This window comes from Pongo abelii, chromosome 7 (assembly GCF_028885655.2).
Source record: "Pongo abelii isolate AG06213 chromosome 7, NHGRI_mPonAbe1-v2.0_pri, whole genome shotgun sequence".
Lineage (NCBI taxonomy): Eukaryota > Metazoa > Chordata > Mammalia > Primates > Hominidae > Pongo > Pongo abelii.
In genome coordinates, this window is record NC_071992.2 from 27332281 (window position 1) to 27351492 (window position 19212).

Here is a 19212-nt window from a genome sequence, read left to right on the forward strand (position 1 = left end):
TGCTCTGTTGCCCAGCTGGAGTGCAGTGGCATGATCTTGGCTCACCACAACCTCTACCTCTTGGGTTCAAGCAATTCTCCTGCCTCAGCCTCCCAGTTAGCTGGGACTACAGGCACGCACCACCATGCCTGGCTAATTTTTGTATTTTTAGTAAAGACGGGGTTTCACTATGTTGGCCAGGCTGGTCTCAAACTCCTGACCTCATGATCTGCCTTCCTCGGCCTCCCAAAGTGCTGGGATTACAGGCGTGAGCCACAACGCCTGGCTGGCTAATTTTTTTTTTACTTTCTTGAAGCAGCGGAGGGTGGGGGGCGGGGTCTCACCTTGTTGCCCAGGCTGGTCTCAGACTCTTCCTGGGTTCAATCACTTCTCTCACCCCAGCCTCCCAAAGTGCTGGGATTACAGGCTTGAGCCAACATGCACAGCCAGAAAGTTATTTTTCTTTGGATGCTACTGGAGGAGGAACTCTAGCAAAATGAGGAACTAAGCTTAAGAATTCAGGACACAATGGATCTAACAATACAAGAGCGCAATCAAAGGGAAATCGCTGGTTATAGCTGTTCAGCCAGCCCAGAAGAGCAACCAGTCCAAATTTGAGCAGGGAAAAGGAGCTGGAGGTAAAAAACAGAAAAGACCTGTGATTGAAAGAATGAAAGGTATGTCACATACGAAAAAAACGGTAATTATATACCATTTCAAATAAAAGTCTATATAAAAGTTTTAGCGTAAATACGAAGGAAACATTACTGTGATTTCAAGCAATAATGCACTATAAGGAAAAGTAGATTTTATAGTGCTAGGAATCATCTCCCTCAAGGTCCCCAGAGGAGAAGAAAAGAGTATGAAAGCTGTACTTGGCAGAGCCGTGAAAAATGTTTGCAGTCATAATAATGTAGATGCTATTTGTTTTCAACTAAGGACAAAGCTTTTAACAACTTGGTTGTTGCGCAGGACAATGTAAGTATTAACAATCTAATGATAGGAAAATGTAGTTAATAGCAGAAGGTGAAAAGTGAGTTAAAAAGGTAGAAACAAGGGGGCTAATGGTGTTGCTGGCAAGAGTGCAGACTCTGGACCAGACCCCTGGGTTTAAATCCTGGGTTCATTTCTCCCTCCAGTGCAATGCTGGATAAAATTCTGGACTCCTGTTTTGTTTGTGTGTTTGTTTGTAAACAGTGGTGGAAACGGATGTTAGAAGCTTATAAATCTTAATGAATTCATGCGTACTCAACTCTTAGAACAGTGCCTGGCCATAGTAAGCTTTGTGGTCATTATCATCATTATCATGAGACATTCCAGCCGGGCGTTGTGGCTCACGCCTGTAGTCCCAGCACTTTGAGAGGCCAAGGAAGGCAGATCATGAGGTCAGGAGTTTGAGACCAGCCTGGCCAACATAGTGAAACCCTGTCTTTACTAAAAATACAAAAATTAGCCAGGCATGGTGGTGCGTGCCTGTAGTCCCAGCTAACTGGGAGGCTGAGGCAGGAGAATTGCTTGAACCCAGGAGGTGGAGGTTGTGGTGAGCCAAGATCATGCCACTGCACTCCAGCCTGGGCAACAGAGCAAGACTTCATCTCAAAAGAAAAAAAAAAAAAAAACACTAGCCAATTTAATGAAAAGAAATAGAAATATAAAAGTTCAATGTTTACCAACTGAAGAACCAAAATTAACATAGAAAACAGGCAGGTTTGGTTTTAAATGAGCAGTTTTTTCATCTTTCATAGCAAGATATTGACAGATAACTAAAATTAGATTAAATGCCACTTCTCAACCGGAAGTAGCATTAGAATCCTCAAGAGTAAATTCCTTTATAAACCAGAAATGGAGAAAGTTCCCACAGTGTGACTCAAAAACCAGAAACAGTGAGGGCAAAGGATTGGTGAATTTGATATCTTTTGAACCATACATCATGGAGCATGCGTAAGGAAGAAAATCCCCATAAGAAAATTTAAAAGACAAAGGACAAGCTTGGGAAAAGTACTTGCAACTCATATCAGACACCAAGGATTAATGTCACTAATATTTGAAGCGTTTCTAAGTTACTTGGAAAGGAACAGTCTTCAAAAGATAACAAAACATTTACAAAACGGGAATGAAAATGACCTTCAGCACAGGAAGGAAATGTTCAGACTTCCTCATCGTAAGAGAATTTCAGCTGTAACGTGCATTGAGATGCTGTTTCTCACCTTTTAGATTACCAAAAATCTGAAAGTTGACAGCATACTCAACGTGGTAAGGCTATGGGGCAAACAGGCACACTCATACATTTTCTGCTAAAGCAGACCTCTGTGGAGGAGTATTTGGCAGTATCTGGCCAAATTAAATATTCATTTGTCCTTTGACCCAACAGGCCTATTTCTAGGAATCCATCTCAAAGATCCACTGATCAAAATACAAAAATATATGTTTATTTATTGCAGCATTCTTTGTAAAGCAAAAGACTAAAAGCAAACCATATGCTCATCGATATGAGACTTGTTGAAAAAACTACGGTGTTTCCATAAAGCGAGTATTAGGCAGCTGTAGAAAGTTGTGAAGAGAACTTCTGTACACGTCTATGCAGTGATGCCAAGGGGACACAGATGGCCCTCTATGTACTCTGGTCCAGCATCTGTGGTTGGTTGAATCAAAAACACTCAGGGCTGGGCGAGGTGGCTCACACCTGTAATCTCAGCACTTTGGGAGGCTGATATTGGAGGATTGCTTGAGGCCAGGAGTGTGAGACCAGCCTGGTCAACATAGCACAAACCCATCTGTATTTTCTTAATATATTATTTAAAAAAAAAAATTCAGAAAAACCCAATAACAATACAACAATTAAAAAAATACAAATTTTAAAATACAGCATATTAACTATGTAGCATTTATATTGTATTCATTGTTAAGTCATGTAGAGATGCTTTAAAGCATAGTTATTATGCTGTATTTTTACAATATAATGCTGTAAAAGGAAGTTTGCATAGGCTTTATGCAAATACTGTGCCATTTTATGTCGGGGACTTGAGTATCTGCAGATTTTTGGTATCCACAGTAGGTCCTGGAACCAATTCCCCTACAGATACTGAGGGACGACTGTGTTTACTGTTAAAATGAAAAAAGCATGTTATAAAACAATATATGTGGTCAACTACTGGTTATGGACTGAATTGTGTCCCCTCCCAAATTTATATATTGAAGTCCTAACTCCCAGGATCTCAGAATGTGACTGTATTTGGAGATTTGGTCTTTAAAATAGTTACTAAGTTAAAATGAGATCCATAGGGTGGGTCCTAATCCACTCTGACTGGTGTTCTTATAAGAGGAGGAAATCCGGACCCACATAGGGACACCAGGGACACGTGTGCATTGAGAAATGACCATGTGAGGACACAGCTAGAAGGTGGACATCTGAAGGCCAAGGAGAGAGGCCCCAAGAGACACCAGTCCTGCCAACACCCTGATCTTACACTGCCAGCCTCCAGAACTGGGAGAAAATTAGTTTCTGTTGCTTGAACTACCTAGTTTGTGACATTTTATTACAGTAGCCTTACAAACTAATACATTACCCTTTGTCTAAGAAAGTAGAGTACACACACATGTAGTTTTGATTTTTAAGTTGAAGAATAAACCAAAGAGAAATAACTGGCTGTAGGGAGAAGCGGGGAGACAGGAGAGAATGTGAATGCAAGCTAGACTTTGTTAAGTGTGTACTGTTTTTCAGTTTTGATTGTGAGACCATTTAAATGTTTTACCTGACTATGAAACAAAATTATAACTAGTAGAAGACAATCTCGAAAAAGCGAAAGCAAAATTTGACAAATTAATCTTACTACGTCAAGTTGGTGGCTTAACCTCATTAAGAATTTTTTCAAACCTAGAAATTTGAATATAAGGGGAATAAATGTTTTTTTTTTTTTTTTTTTTTTTTTTGAGACGGAGTCTTGCTCTGTCACCCAGGCTAGAGTACAGTGGCGTGATCTCGGCTCACTGCAAGCTCCGCCTCCCGGGTTCATGCCATTCTCCTGCCTCAGCCTCCTGAGTAGCTGGGACTACAGGCACCCTCCACCACGCCCAGCTAATTTTTTATTTTTTATTTTTTAGTAGAGACTGGGTTTCACCATGTTAGCCAGGATGGTCTTGATCTGCTGACCTCGTGATCCACCCGCCTCGGCCTCCCAAAGTGCTGGGATTACAGGCGTGAGCCACTGCGCCTGGCCCTATAAGGGGGATAAATCTTAAGGACAAAAATAACTGCAAAGAAATCATAAACAGTATGAAACACTCAATAGAAGCACTGAATTTAGAATAAAGCAAATCAGCAATTTTTCCCATCGTTAAGAATCAAGATGTTCACTAAGAGACAAAAGATAAATTTTTAAATCCAACAAATTTAAAACTTTGTAAGACTAAATTTGAATTGGAAATAAGAGTAGAAACTCATTTTATTTTCCATTTAAAAGAATTGTCCGTCTCTATCCATTGATAAAGCTTAAAATTCATGAGCATCCCTGGTGCATAGATTGTTATTAGACATACCAGTTAAAAGGGGTTAGGGTCCCTTGGTAAAATGGCAGCTTTCAGATTTACAACAACAAATTTAAAAAGTGAGCCTGGTTGGGTCTGTACCAGAGTACAAGAAAGGATGCTAAAAAAACTACTGGTGTCATGTTAACAGACACAAAACCATCTTCAAGGGACTTCACTGACCAAATATGACCATCAGCATTGCAAAGCATTAAAGTACAATCATGAAATAACACATAAGTTTATTTTTTTTTTTTAAGTAATGGACACTTTAGAAGCTTGCTAGGATACCCACTCATTTTTCTGATAACAGGAAAATAAAATTTGAGCTCTGTTTCAGGTAAACAAATAGTTGATGAGGGAAAAATTGTTTATAGAAGAATTTCAGCTAATAAATGCTCAACAAAGCTGCTAAAACGTTTGATAAAAGGCTGATGTGACATAGTAACAATCAACAGAGGAAAGAAACACCGTATACAATGGGAGAAGATATTACAACTACAAACCATACATCTGATAAGGGGTTAATAGCCAAAATATATAAAAAACTCAAACAGCTGAATAGCAAGAACACACCAATTTAAAAATGGGCAAAGGTCCAGAATAGACATTTCTCAAAAGACATGCAAATGGCTAACATCACTAATCATCAGGGAAATGCAAATTAAAACCACAATGAGATATCACTGGCTATCATCAAACAGATGAAAGATTACAAGTGTTGGAGAGGATATGGAGAAAAGAGAACCCTTTGTACACTGTTGATAGGAATGTAAATTGCTACAGCCTGTTTTGATTGGCAAAGTCAACTAAAAATATAGAACTGAATCTCTAAACAAAATATTTTATTTGGGAAAACATAATTGCAGTTTGGGGCATACACACAGACTGAGGTGGTCTTTGATGTGTCCTAACAAAGAAAGTTGGGGTTTTTAGTAGAAAGAGAAATGTTACATATTATTTAGAAAACTCACTGGCCCTAAGCAAAATTTTGGGGAGCTGGTAAACTCTGATTGGTGAGTGATGGTGGTAGTTAAATTTAGTCTTACAGTCCTAAGTGCTTTTTTTCCCCTGGTCTCTGGACTCTAGTTGTTTATGACACGGTAACTCCAAATAATCCATCTTCACAAGCCATTATGGGAAACAGTATGGGGGTTCCTCAAAAAATTAAAAATAGAACTACCATATGATCCAGCAAATCCCACTTCTGGGTATGTATCCAAAGGAAATGAAATCAGTATATCAAAGAGCGATAACCAAGTTACAGACTCAAGCTAAGTATCCATCAGCAGATGAATGGATAAAGAAAAAATATGTGTGTACACACACAACAAAATGCTATTCAGCCTTAAAGAAATCCTGTCATTTTGACAGCATAGAAGCACCTTAAGGGCATTATGTTAAGTAAAATAGCCCAGACACAGAGAGACAAGAAGATCTTACTTACATGTGGAATCTTTAAAAAAAAAAAAAAAAAAAAAAAAAAAGAAGCTAAGAATAGAATGGTGGTTGTCAGGGGGCTAGTGGTTGAGTGGTGGGGGGATGAGGAGATGTTGGTTCAAGGGTACAAAGTTTCAGTTAGGATGAGTAAGTTCTGGATATCTGTTGTACAGCATGGTGACTAGGAAATAATAATGTATATGTGAAAATTGCTAAGAGATGACATTGTGAGTGTTCTTACCATAAAATAATTATGCGAAGCGGTGGATATGTTAATTTAATTTAATCATGTCCCAATGTATACATATGTCAAAACCTCTCATCCACCATACTATATGCATTTTTAATTTGTTGGTTATACAATTGTATTCAAATTTGTCCATCAAAACTGAATCTAATCAAGCTTCTAGATCTAATTACCAATTTATAGGACATGGAGGAACATAGATTCACCTACTATAGTGAGCCAAATCTAGGACTTGACTAATTCTATAGGAAAGATGCTTCAATTTACTCACCAAATAAATGTCAAGGGAAGTAAAAGAAGGAGCCATAGAATAAAAGAGACTAAAAGACATGAATCAAATGGTATGTGTGGAGATCTTCTTGGGGTCCTGATTAGAACAATTTTTTAGAAAAAAAAATTATGGGCCAAGGGAGAAATTTGAACTTTGAGGAGATACTAGGGAAAATTGCCATCATGGTTTTTGTGTTTTGTTGAATTACATTTTGTTTTGTTTTGTTTTGTTGGAATGGAGTCTCGCTCTGTCGCCCAGGCTGGAGTGCAGTGGCACGATCTTGGCTCACTGCAACCTCCTTCTCCCAGGTTCTAGTGATTCTCCTGCCTCAGCCTCCCAAGTAGCTGGGACTACAGGTGTGCACCACCATGCTCAGCTAATTTTTGTATTTTTAGTAGAGATGGGGGTTTCAGTATGTTGGCCTGGCTGGTCTCAAACCCCTGTGCTCAGGTAATCTGCGCCCCCAGGCCTCCCAAAGTGCTGGGGTTACAGGCATGAGCCTCTATCCCTGGTGTACATTTTAAGTTTTGCGATCATTTTGGATATACACACTCTTCTAAGAAGTAATGCAGAGAGAGCCCAAGTACCCTTTACCTAGTTTCCCCCAGTTGTGACATCTTGCAAAACCGTAGTTCAGCGTCGCAGCCAAGGTATTGATACAGCCGAGATCCAGACAGCTCTCCCATGGCCCTTTGTAGCTACATCCACTTCCTACCCATAACCCCGCCTCATCCCCTGGCAACCACTAATCTTTCTCCGTTCCTACAGTTTTGTCATTTCGAAAAGGTTACCCAAATGGAGTCATGTACTGTGTAACTCGGGAACTGGCTTTTTCACTCAGCATAATTCTCTGGAGATTTGTCCAGGTTGTTATGTGTATCAGTAGTTCTTTTTATTGTTGAACCATATTTGTAATTGTCTCTAATAGAAAAAGAACCTTTAACTCTTCAAGACACTGCAGGATTTTCCAATGAAATGATGTGTAACGTCTGGGATTTGCTTTAAAATAATCTGGGGTTAGGGGAGTATAAATGAATCATGATTTCTATGTGCTAGTAATTGTTGAAGTTAGCTGATGGGTACATGGGGTTCTGTACTTTTTGGGTGTTTAAAATTTTCCATTATGAAAAGTTAAAAATATAGCAGTATGAGCCCTTTATCAGAGAGAGGGAGCTAACTGCAAGAGCTAAAAGTGGAGCCAGCAGATAAGTAAGCACCAGGGGCAGGCAAGTGTGTGCTGTAACCTTTCCTATATAGTGTGATTTGTTGCCATGTCCATGAATTTTTTTTTTTTTTTTTTTTTTTTTTTGAGACAGAGTCTCTCTCTGTCACCCAGGTGGAGTGCAGTGGCTTGATCTCAGCTCACTGCAGCCTCTGCCTCCCAGGCTCCCAGCCTCCGCCTCTCCTGCCTCAAGCTTCCCTAGTAGCTGGGAGTACAGGGCCCACCACCACACCCAGCTAATTTTTGTATTTTTGGTAGAGACGGGGTTTCATCATGTTGCCCAGGCTTGTCTCGAATTCCTGAGCTCAAGCAACCCACCCACCTCGGCCTCCCAAAGTGTTGGGATTAAGGGCATGAGCCACCGTGCTGGCCTGAATTATTTTTAAAAAAATTTAAAGCTATTCTCTGAAAATAATTTAAAGAAGTCTTAATTATGCAAATAAGACAAAAGATAAACATTTACTTCTGCTTCTTGACCTCCTTCACTGTGGAAGAAGAGGAATCAGTGATTTTGGAGTAAACGGAATTGCTTTAGGGACAATCCCTTCAGTTGTTCTTTGGCTATTCTAAGCCATAATCCACCCTAACCATTTCTTGATCAAATGGCTTCCCCGGGGGGTTCCAAGCTTATACAACTTCTTCTGTTATTACACTATTAGCAAGGCTTTTGTACTGTGGTGAATTCAGATTTGGTAAGTTGGTGGCCTTTGCGGATGAAATCTTCTCATGACTAAGATCAGCTCTGCCAGATATATTTTCAGGACAGACAGACCTGAGGTGCTTTAATTGTTGTTTTTTGGGAGGGGGAGGTGGTAATATACTTCTCTTGGCCCATGACCATGAAAAAACAGAAATTTAGTCTTTCAATCATGTTGAGCAAATTTTATGTAAGCTTAACTGTACTTCTTTGACCATTCATTCATTCATATTTGTAGAGTAGCCACTGTGTGCTTGGCACTGTTGTAGATCCAGGGACATGATTTCCAAAATCATGTGAAGAGGGGATCTTTTTTTTTTTTTTTTGTAACCCACATATCAGAAGCTATTCTGGCGATTATAATCTGGTGGCATTGCCCACAGTGTATTAACTGACCACACTGGGTCTATACCCTACAATAATACTAATAACATAATTTAATATTAAAAATTAAAAGTATATGAGGTAATGGATATGTTCATTAGCTTGATTTAATCATTCCACAGTGTATACGTATATCAAAACATGGTGTTGTATGCCATACGTATATTCAATTTTTGTCAATTAAAATTTTTTTTCTATTTTTTAAAAAGGGTCACTCTGTTGCCCAGGCTGGAGTGCAATGGTGCGATCATAACTCACTGCAGCCTCAACCTCCTGTGTTCAAGCAGTCCTCCCGCCTCAGCCTCCTGAGGAGCTAGGACTACATGTGTGTGCCACCATGTCTGGCAAAAAAAAAATAAAGTTTTAATATTTTTCCTCATATTAACTCTCAAGTAATGGAAAAGAATTTGAAAGAACAAGATAGCTTTTACCATGGGTCAGGCCCTACATTAACCAGCTGTATCACATGTCAACTCATTTAATACTCCCCACAGCTTTATGTGGAGTGTGCTGTTATGATTTCTGTTTTGCAGAGGAGGATGAGGTACAGAAAATTGACTTGCCCAGGGTTATGAAACAGTTAAGTAACAGAGTCAAGACTTTAACCCAAAGTATCTGCCACCAGAGGCCAATTTTTTTTTATTTATTTTTTGCAACTTATCTGTGATCCTCAAGTTAAGATTTTTCTTTTCTCTTGGCTTTCAGGTTCATTGACCAAGCCAGCATTTCCCCAACTGTTCCACGGAATGTCAACAGATGTTCCATGAAAAAAATATTTACTGGAAAAATATTTAACCCAGCATTTTCCTAATGTGTATAGAGATTATTTATACTGTGGACTTCTCATAGAATTTCATGTTAAATGTACACAGTAAATCACCAGGAGGAACATTCATCTTGTACAGTTCTAAAATTATTTTTCTGTGGAATGTTTTGTTTTCACAGGATATCTATAGATTTCTCAAGGAGCACATAGTTTTGTGCCATTTCTGTACTCTTGAATCTCACCATTAGTTTCACCTATATATTCTGTGCTGTCACCCAAATGACCTTTCTTAAATTTAAGATCAAACGTTGACACTCTCGAAGTCACCGTGCAGTGAGCCTTCGTTGCTTTCATTCAAGTCACTGACAAGGGCTGTGCTCCTGCCACTCCTGCATGGATCCACGGGCCGTGTCTTGCTCCATGCATCCCTGCACCTATGCTGTGCTGTCTCACTTTGAGTTCATGCACATGGCATTCCCTTCTCTTTGAAAAGCCTTTCTGCATCGCCCCCATAATAGGCCAGAACAGCCCTTGCTTGTTTGAGATTTGACTTAGACATTACATTTTCCGTGGAGCCGATCTTGAACACCTCCTGCAGGCCGGGTACCCATCTTCACAGTTCACACAGCCTGTCATGGTGCGTGTGTATGGTAACTCCTTTACTTTATACCAGCAGCTCCTTGAAGAACACATCCTCTTTGCTTCCAGCTCCCACACCTGGCAAGTTATTACCTGGCACACAGCAGTCTCAATAAATGTGTGAATGAATTCCACTTTCTGGATGTTTGTTTTTGTTTTTGTTTTGTTTTGTTTTGTTTTTTTGAGACGGAGTCTCGCTGTCACCAGGCTGGAGTGCAGTGGCGCGATCTCTGCTCACTGCAACCTCTGCCTCCCCGGTTCATGCAATTCTCCTGCCTCAGCCTCCTGAGTAGCTGGGACTACAGGTGTGCGCCACCACGCCCAGTTAATTTTTGTATTTTTAGTAGAGACGGGTTTCACCATTTTGGCCAGGATGGTCTCAATCTCCTGATTTCGTGGTCTACCCACCTCGGCCTCCCAAAGTGCTGGGATTACAGGCATGAGCCACCATGCCTGGCCTGTGTTAATTGTTAATATGTTTTATGTTGGCCCTAAATTCTGGTTCTCTTCAACATTGTCACATTGAATATATTTCATTCCTTTTGCCCATAACAGTCTGTCTTTCTAGTATTTCAGTACAGCATTTCCCCAAAGTCTTTTCCATATGAAACTTTTTTAAAAACATAAAACATTATTTCTTAGTTGCTGATACGGTACTCAGAATTGAATGTAATACTCCATTCCAGATATTATTAAGCGACTTTTAATTTTTATGGAAACCTACATTTTCAGTCAATTAATGTCAGACCTTTGTCTTCCATCTTCTGCTTGTGCTTGTTAAAATCCATTTTGTTTGACTGAATCTTGATTAAGTCATCTGTTGTTTGAATCTGCAGATTCAGCTAGCTTTGTGTTTTCTTCATATTTTACATACACACCTACTGTTTCTTCATCCAGACCTGGGAACATAAAGCAGTCTCCCATAGCTTGCAGTATGTAACTCACATTGGGTTAATCCTGAGTCATCATAACTCTGTGCTTCTTACAAATATCTCATGACATTATATCTGTGCAGTTCTAAAGCATCTTATATATTTTTTCATTTATCCAGCCCTAGTTTTGGCAAGTGCCTTGTGGAAATGTAGAAAGCTACCATTCAATTTATAAACTGAATCCTGCTTTGTAGTTTGACTTTTTGGAAGTTACCTGACTTCCTACCCTCGATTTAGACGCTTACAATTTTAAATAAAATATAAAAGTTATCTATTCAATAAAGCACTGTATGAACAATAATTAGAGATATTATGGAAGTTGAGGGATCAGACTGGGCATTGTAGCTCACACTTGTAATCCCAGCACTTTGGGAGGCCAAGGCAGGAGGATCGCTTGAGCTCAGTAATTTGAGACAAGCCTGGGCGATGTGGCGAGACCCCATCTCTACCAAAAATACAAAATAAAAAGCTGGTCATGGTGGTGTGTACCTGTGGTCCCAGCTACTTGGGAGGCTTGCTTGAGCTGGGAGGCAGAAGTTGCAGTGAGCCGAGATCGTGCCACTGCACTCCAGCCTGGATGACAGAGTGAGACCTTGTCTCAAAAAATAAAAGTAAAAATAACTAGTTAAAGGGTCAAAATTTTACATGGTGCTACATCTTTCTCAATTGCAATGTTTTAATGCATTTTCTCAGGTTTTAAAAAGTTGCAGAAAGAAGAAAGGAAAGGGAAAGAAAAGTGTTCAGAAATCTTTATATGGGGAAAGAGACATTGCTTCTAAGAAGCCCCTCCTCAGTCCTATTCCTGAGCTGCCTGAAGTCTCTGAGATGACACCTTCAGTTCCGAGCATCCGAAGATTGGGTTCAGGTATCCTGACCTTTTCCTGGTAGTTATATTTTATCTTTTCTCTTCACCCTCTTCGTTGCTATTTTACTTTTTTCACTTTTTCCCCATTCACTATGTAAAGAGTATGTAAATTTAAAAAGCAACGTTTCCTCACATTACCATGAGGATTTCAAGTGGAGGAAACAGTCACTTGTCACTTGTAACTTGTAGGTGGCTTAGACCCTTTTCAGAATCTGATGGAAACTCTGGATCCTTTCCCCAGGAAAACCGAGACACAAGATTTTGCATATAATATCAGTAATAATTTCTGTGCATCCTGTTTCCTTTTGCTTTTTAAAGCATTTTGTGAAAATAAATTCCATGTGGTGGTGTAGTCCATCGTTGAAAGTGAACGAGAGCTGGGGCATCCGCCTGTGATCCCAACCATTTGGGAGCCTAAGGTGGAAGGATTGCTTGATCTCAGGAGTTTGAGGCCAGTCTGAGCAACATAGCAAGACCCCATCTCTTAAAAAAAAAAAAGAAGCAAAGTCAACGAGGTGATGATTCAGTAATATGTACACCTTATATGAGTTAAGGACAATGATGTTTTGTTAGAGTTGGCACTACTGAGTGTTTTCTAAAAATAATAAATATAAATTGAGCGTGATTACCTTGAAAGTTATTTTATTATCAAGTCAGTTGATATATGGGGTAGATAAAAAATGGATTGGAATTGTTTCTGGTTTCTAATGCCCAAATTTTAAATGGACTGAATCTTGCTGAAAATAATAAGCCTTTTTTTTTTTTTTTTTTTTTTTAATTTTTAGTAGAGATGGGGTGTCCCTGTGTTGCCCAGGCTGGTCTCGAACTCTTGGGCTCAAGCAATCTTCCTGCCTCAGCCTCCCAAAGTACTGAGATTATAGGCATGAGCCACGCTGTCTTGCCTGAAAATGATAATGTGTGTCCATTTGGTGTGTTGATTTGTATAGAATCATTTTTTAAATGGCTACCTTTGTCAATCATCAGATATTTATAGCCTACCTCCTATTTGCGGTATACCATACAAGATTGATAATAGACTTGAGGATGAATGAGGTACATGCCACCGTAGACTCTTGGCTTCTGCTACCTGCTTAACATTAGGATAGCACAGGAGTTTAAATAAACAGCCACCCCTCTGTTGCACATGCCCTGGCTCACACTCTTCTGCCATGCTTTCTCAGACGCTGTGTTGTGACAGGGCATCCACCACTCTGCCTCTTTTTAATCTGACCTAAGTTGCTTATCTTCCAAGATTTTGCTGTACTGTCTGTTTTTCCAGGAATACTCTGCGACCTACTTCCATCACCTGGTTTTATGATGATCTATTTTCTATGTTCCCCTGCTCCCTAAAACTTCACTCTCCTTGAGAGTGGAAACTAAGTCTTATTTTCATTACATCTCTAGTTCTTAACAGGAGTTTTTCAAAAAATGTTTAAACAGTGACTAGTAAAATTTTCCATGTTGCATCCTATTAGAGAATTTATTTTTTAAAATACCTAAAGCATTTTTTGTCTGTAACCAGTGGTATCACCTTCTACATGGGTTTAAAGCAATTCAGCTCCTTCCTTCCTTTATCTTCTCTCTTTCTGTTTTTCCTTTCCTCTCTCCCTATATCTTCTTTACCTTCCTTCTCTAGTATGTTGGATTTTATGCGAAATACATATCTTTTTGTTTGTTTGTTTGTTTTTTGAGATGGAGTCTCACTCTGTCGCCCAGGCTGGAGTGCAGTGGCTCAGTCTTGGCTCACTGCAACCTCCACCTCCTGGGTTCCAGCAATTCTCCTGCCTCAGCCTCCCAGGTAGCTGGGACTACAAGCACGCCACCATGCCTGGCTAATTTTGTATTTTTAGTAGAGACGGGGTTTCACCATGTTGGCCAGGCTAGTCTCAAACTCCTGACCTCAGGTAATCCACCTGCCTCAGCCTCCCAAAGTGCTGGGATTACAGGCGTGAGCCACTGTGCCCTGCCCGGCCATAAATATCAATTTTTAAAGCTGTCTAAAGAGCCCAACTAACATTGGTTGGCACTGAGTGGACACTGACCTGTTTAATCTCTAGCTTTAAGTGACATGATTTTAAGTACCTTAATCATGGATATATTTTTAATGGAAATTTTTTTTAGACTTTTGGCTTACCTTATGTTTTATACATCTTTTAGTTTTTATTTTGTTTAAAACACTTTATTCATTTGACTGGCCACTTAGAAACATCATCTGAGGTATCAAAAAAGATTGCATCCAATAGTTAGTTCTAAGATTTAGAACTCATAAAGCCTGAACTCATGTGGGCTGTGTTACTTACCAATCTGATGATGGTTTTTCCACCTCTGATGTGCCAGAAACACATGAAAGGCTACCCATGCATATCTTCCTGGAGGATATTTAGTCAAGGGCTGAGGAATTAAGGCTCAATTTTTATAATATTGAAACAAACCTGGTTCTGTTTGAGAGTACAGTGCACTTCATAGTAATTTTTAACAAAGGGCATGCGACCTGAGTGTCTTCAGGCATGTTGTTTTAGCTCATAAGTCCTCAGATACCCCAGAATTCCAAATTTTCCCTCCCCTGTTTCAGAGGATACATTGGTAGAAAGTTTCAGAAGCATAATGTTGCCCATTTGCAGTCATTCATTTTCAGGGAAATGGGAGATGTCGCTGCCTCATGCTCATGGACCCTGTAGCATGAGAAGGGTGTTAGAATGGAGGAAGCTGTTTCAGATGCTGTTCTCATTTTCATGGTTTGAGGTTATATGCTTTATTAATTCATGCGTTGAATACCTATTTTCTTAACCTGTGGATCGTGGGAGAACTAAAAGAGGAGGAGGATGATGACAGATGGGCAAGTACAGTGTAACATTCGTGGGTCTTGTGAACGCTTAAAACACAAAAACAAAACAGGTCACCTGATTCTTTAATAAATGTAAAGTTCATTCCCGTTGTTACTTTTTAATTAGATTTAAACCTATTTACATACCCATAGGTTATTTCAACTCAAATGGCAAACTGGAAGAAGTGAAGACTCCTAAAAATCCAGTGAAAAGAAAGGATCTTTTGCCTCATGACCCAGATTTGCGTCTGCATCAAGGCTTTAATAAATATGACGTGTCTGAATTCTGCTCGTATATAAAAAGTTCCTCATCGCTTGGCAATGCTACTTCTGATGAAGATCCAAATACAAATATAGTGAACATTAATGAAAATAAAAATATTCCAAAAGCAAAAAATAAGTCAGAAAGTAAAAATGAACCAAAAGCTGGAACTGACAGTCCTGTTTCTTGTGCTTCTGTAACTGAAGAACGTGTGGTATCAGATAGTCCCAAACCTGCTCTGACCCTGCAGCAGGGTCAAGAATTTTCTGCTGCTGGTCAAAATGCAGAAAACCTTTGTCAAATCTTTAAAATTTCACCAGATCTAAACATAAAGTGTGAAAGAAAGGATGACTTCTTAGGAGGTGCAGAAGGAAAACTGCAATGCAGTCGTTTAATGCCTAATTCACAAAAAGACTGTCATTATTTAGGAGATGTCTTAATTGAAAATACGAAAGAATCTAAAAGCCAAAGTGAGGATTTGGGAAGAAAACCCATGGAAAGTAGCAGTGTTGTGAGTTGCAGAGACAGGAAAGATAGAAGACGCTCCATGTGTTATTCTGATGGTCAAAGTTTACATTTGGAAAAAAATGGAAATCACACACCATTCTCCAGTGTAGGCAGCTCTGTAGAAATTAGTTTAGAAAATTCTGAACTGTTTAAAGATTTGTCTGATGCCATTGAGCAAACCTTTCAGAGGAGAAATAGTGAAACCAAAGTGCGACGTAGCACGAGGCTACAGAAGGATTTGGAAAACGAAGGGCTTGTATGGATTTCACTTCCACTTCCTTCCACTTCCCAAAAAGCCAAAAGAAGAACAATATGTACATTTGACAGGAGTGGATTTGAAAGTATGTCTCCCAGAAAAGAAACTGTGTCCTCCAGACAAAAACCGCAGATGACACCTCCCGTCTCAGATCCAGAGAACAACCAGGGCCTTGCTGCTGGTTCTTCCCATGAACCTGGTAAGAGGAGGAAGAGCTTTTGTATATCTACACTTGCAAATACTGAAGCCACTTCCCAGTTCAAAGGCTACCGGAGAAGATCCTCTCTTAATGGGAAGGGAGAGAGCTCTCTGACTGCCTTGGAAAGGATTGAACATAATGGAGAAAGAAAGCAGTAATTGACATTTCCTGCAGAGCCTGTGGCAAGAGGGAAAGTAACCATCTATGCTGAAATGATCTGTCTAGTTCCCATTCTCTGTTCAACCTTGGTGTTTCTAAAGTTCCTAATAAATAAACTCATTTGAGTTGAACCTACTTTTATGTAGAAATAAATAAATTTCATCATCATTCAGATAGAAAACATTCTATTAAATATATTCTTCTTCCACCAGAGAGTAAATTGCTTTATTACTACTTTTCTAAAAGGGTTATTTTTAGGCCCAAGAAGACATCTCTCAATTTTTAGACTTTTTTTTAGCATATATATTTTTAAGTATATATTTACCACTGACGTTTTAGACTCTGTTGTTAGAAACATCTTTTAGAATTGGCTGGTTTTATCTGGATAAGAGGTTTGTTTTTTGTTGTTGTTGTTGTTTTTTCCCTACAAAAGATAAATTGATAGAATTAATGGAACTTTATGAAAATTGAAGGAAATATAAACTTGAAGACTTAAAGCGGGTGAGATATGTATTTTTCTTTAGGAAAAACAAAAACCTGGCTATAAATTTTAACTAACAAAAGTTGAAATTACAAAACTTGTTTTCCTTTTGGTTAAATTTAAGAGAAGACTTGATGGCTTGTTTTATCTGTCTCAAATGAGATTTTTATTTTAATAGTTTAAATCCTAAACAAGAAATTTCAGAAAATTCTTTCAATAACCACAATCTTATAAATTCATCATTACAAATGAATATGTAATTTAGAAATAACTCTGATGTGAAACTATTAATTCCTTTAAACAAGATTCCTATATATTTTGTTGTGTGTTGGGGGGAGGAATTTTTTTTTTTTTTTTTTTTTGGTGAAAATATAGCAGCTCAAGCTGTTAAAGACTGGGCTCTCAGATTATTCTAATTAGTCACAGGCAGTTTGGGACTTAATTCATGGTTTTCCATTAAAAGTTTTGAAAACCAAAAACTCACTGATAGAATTAGTTTACTAACCTGAAGTGTGGCAGTAGGTCACTGATTTTTTAACACTGAGTTTTCCAGCGATTTTTTTTTTTTTTTTTTTTAATAATATCTGGCACTTGACTTGGTTTCTGTAGCTTTTGCAACATCTCCTATGGCTGTTTTGGTGATAGTAGTTTGAAAAACTAAACTGCTGTATATCTGGAATTTATGAATGCACATACATCATTATATCATTAAACAATTGTCTTTGAAATCCTTTAAATCATTAAACTCCCCCTCTCCATGATAGCAGAAACATGTTAACAAATAGAGCTCTCTATAAATAACACAGCAGGGAAGAAAGCTCCCGCTGGGCACCCATTTCCCCCTTCTTACATAGAGACTATTTGTTACCTTCTTGGCACCGGCAGGTCTGGAACTCCTGCTGCTAAAGGCTAATGTATTTTACATTAACACTCAAAGTGATCCCCAATTTCTTCTGCTCAAGGGTGGATTGTTTTTAAAATTCTTTTATCTTTACATGTAAATTATTTATAGACTTTTTTTTTTTCCATTTCTAGTTTGGTGTGGTTGGCAAATCGCTACCACTAAAAACAAGCTCACCACTCCCCCCACCCAAAAAAAATGAACGAATTAGCTTCTCTGAAGCTTTTTCGTTTTGCTGATTTTAAAAGAAAACTTTCAGAAACCTAATAAAATTGTTTTGCATTTCTACCTTGTCTAATATGAAGACTAACAACTATTGATTGTTATTTCACTCCCTGTTTTCTATGATGATATATGATCTCAATTGTATTTTAATGTTTAAAATCTCACATACTTTGTTTTATTTCTCAAAAAGTGCTAATGAGAATGAGGGAAACATTTCCAATCTGTGATTTGGGCGTGGTTTTTCAAATGTGAAATGTTCTCTTTTTCTATCTAGCAGCAGTTAAAAATGTAAACACACCGTTAATTTCAAAATGTTTCACTATAAACATTTCGTTGACATTTGTCAATAACAAATAGGCATTTTTCCTTAAAAAAAAAAAAAAACAGATCTGAAAAAGCAAGTTAGATGCAGTTTTATCTACCAGGTCTCATTTGTACAAAATGTGTAAAACATTAATAATTTCTGTATTTGGTCATTCTTGTTTTTTGTTTTGTTTTGTGTTGTTGTTGTTTTCCCATTTGTTTTCATTCGTGGTTAAATCAAAAGCTTGGCTTCAAAATGGTTTTTTTTCCTGCCGTGTTTTTTCACTGCAGTAACTAACCCTTCACGTTCTTCCATCATGTTTCTGTTCCTGTAGATTCTTGTTTGTTCCAGAAGATGGCAGCACAACCTCTGAAGTTTTTCCTTCTCTGTGCATAACCTAATGGCTGTTGCCTGTGTGGCCCTCTATTTTTACTCATTTTTCTTACATAAATAGTATGTATCAATTGAAAAACACAGAACTGTACAGAATTTAAAAGTGGAAATATGGCATCTATCTGCCTTCCATCCCACGCAGGTGTCATCCAGCCACACCCTCCTCTCTGCAGCTCTCTCTGCAAGCACTTAACACCTGGCATGCACCTTCCAGACCTTTCCCGTATAAACATGAACGCATCGTTTTGTTGTTTTCTAACAGGATCACTATATGTGCCATTCTGCCACTTGGTTTTTTTAATTCAACAAAATGCCATGAGTATCCTTTAGTCTTTTTATGGACAGCCCTAGTGCTGCTACTTCAGTCTTTTTTAACCCCTTCATATACCTTGAACATCTGTAATGAAGGTGGTCATCTCCTTACTAATGGATGAATGTCAGTTATCTCCAGCTTTTGCAATTATAGCAGTAAATGTAGCAAATACAAAGCCATATTGGGCTTGTTGAAAATATCTGTAAGATAAATTCCTTGAAATTAAAACGACTACATTCTCTTCTGTGGATCTTAGCTGGCACATTCCCCTTATATTTTGGCATCCTTGCCTTCTTTCTGCCTCTCATTTTCTGTTCCTACTACTTAATGCCATTTTGCTTCCATCTTCTGTCACTACTGCCTCTACTTCCACTTAAGCTGCAGAATTGAGGGTGGGCCTTAGACCTGGTATATGGAGGAGA

General features: G+C 38.6%; 1 protein-coding gene across 5 annotated transcripts in view; it reads left to right on the top strand.

Annotated features, from left to right (window-relative positions):
• Positions 1-19212, top strand: part of CDCA2 (cell division cycle associated 2) — a 111184-nt gene that overhangs the window by 33946 nt on the left and 58026 nt on the right. For 3 of the 5 annotated variants that reach the window (XM_054561363.2, XM_002818917.5, XM_009243637.4), the window contains exons 14-15: positions 11795-11966; positions 14944-16670. In XM_054561363.2, the coding sequence (XP_054417338.2) occupies positions 11795-11966; positions 14944-16172 (1401 nt within the window). In that variant the 3' untranslated portion in view covers positions 16173-16670. Of the gene's footprint in view, positions 1-11794; positions 11986-14943; positions 16671-19212 lie in introns of those variants that run through there. The other 2 variants (XM_002818918.6, XM_054561364.2) reach the window with 2 other exon arrangements.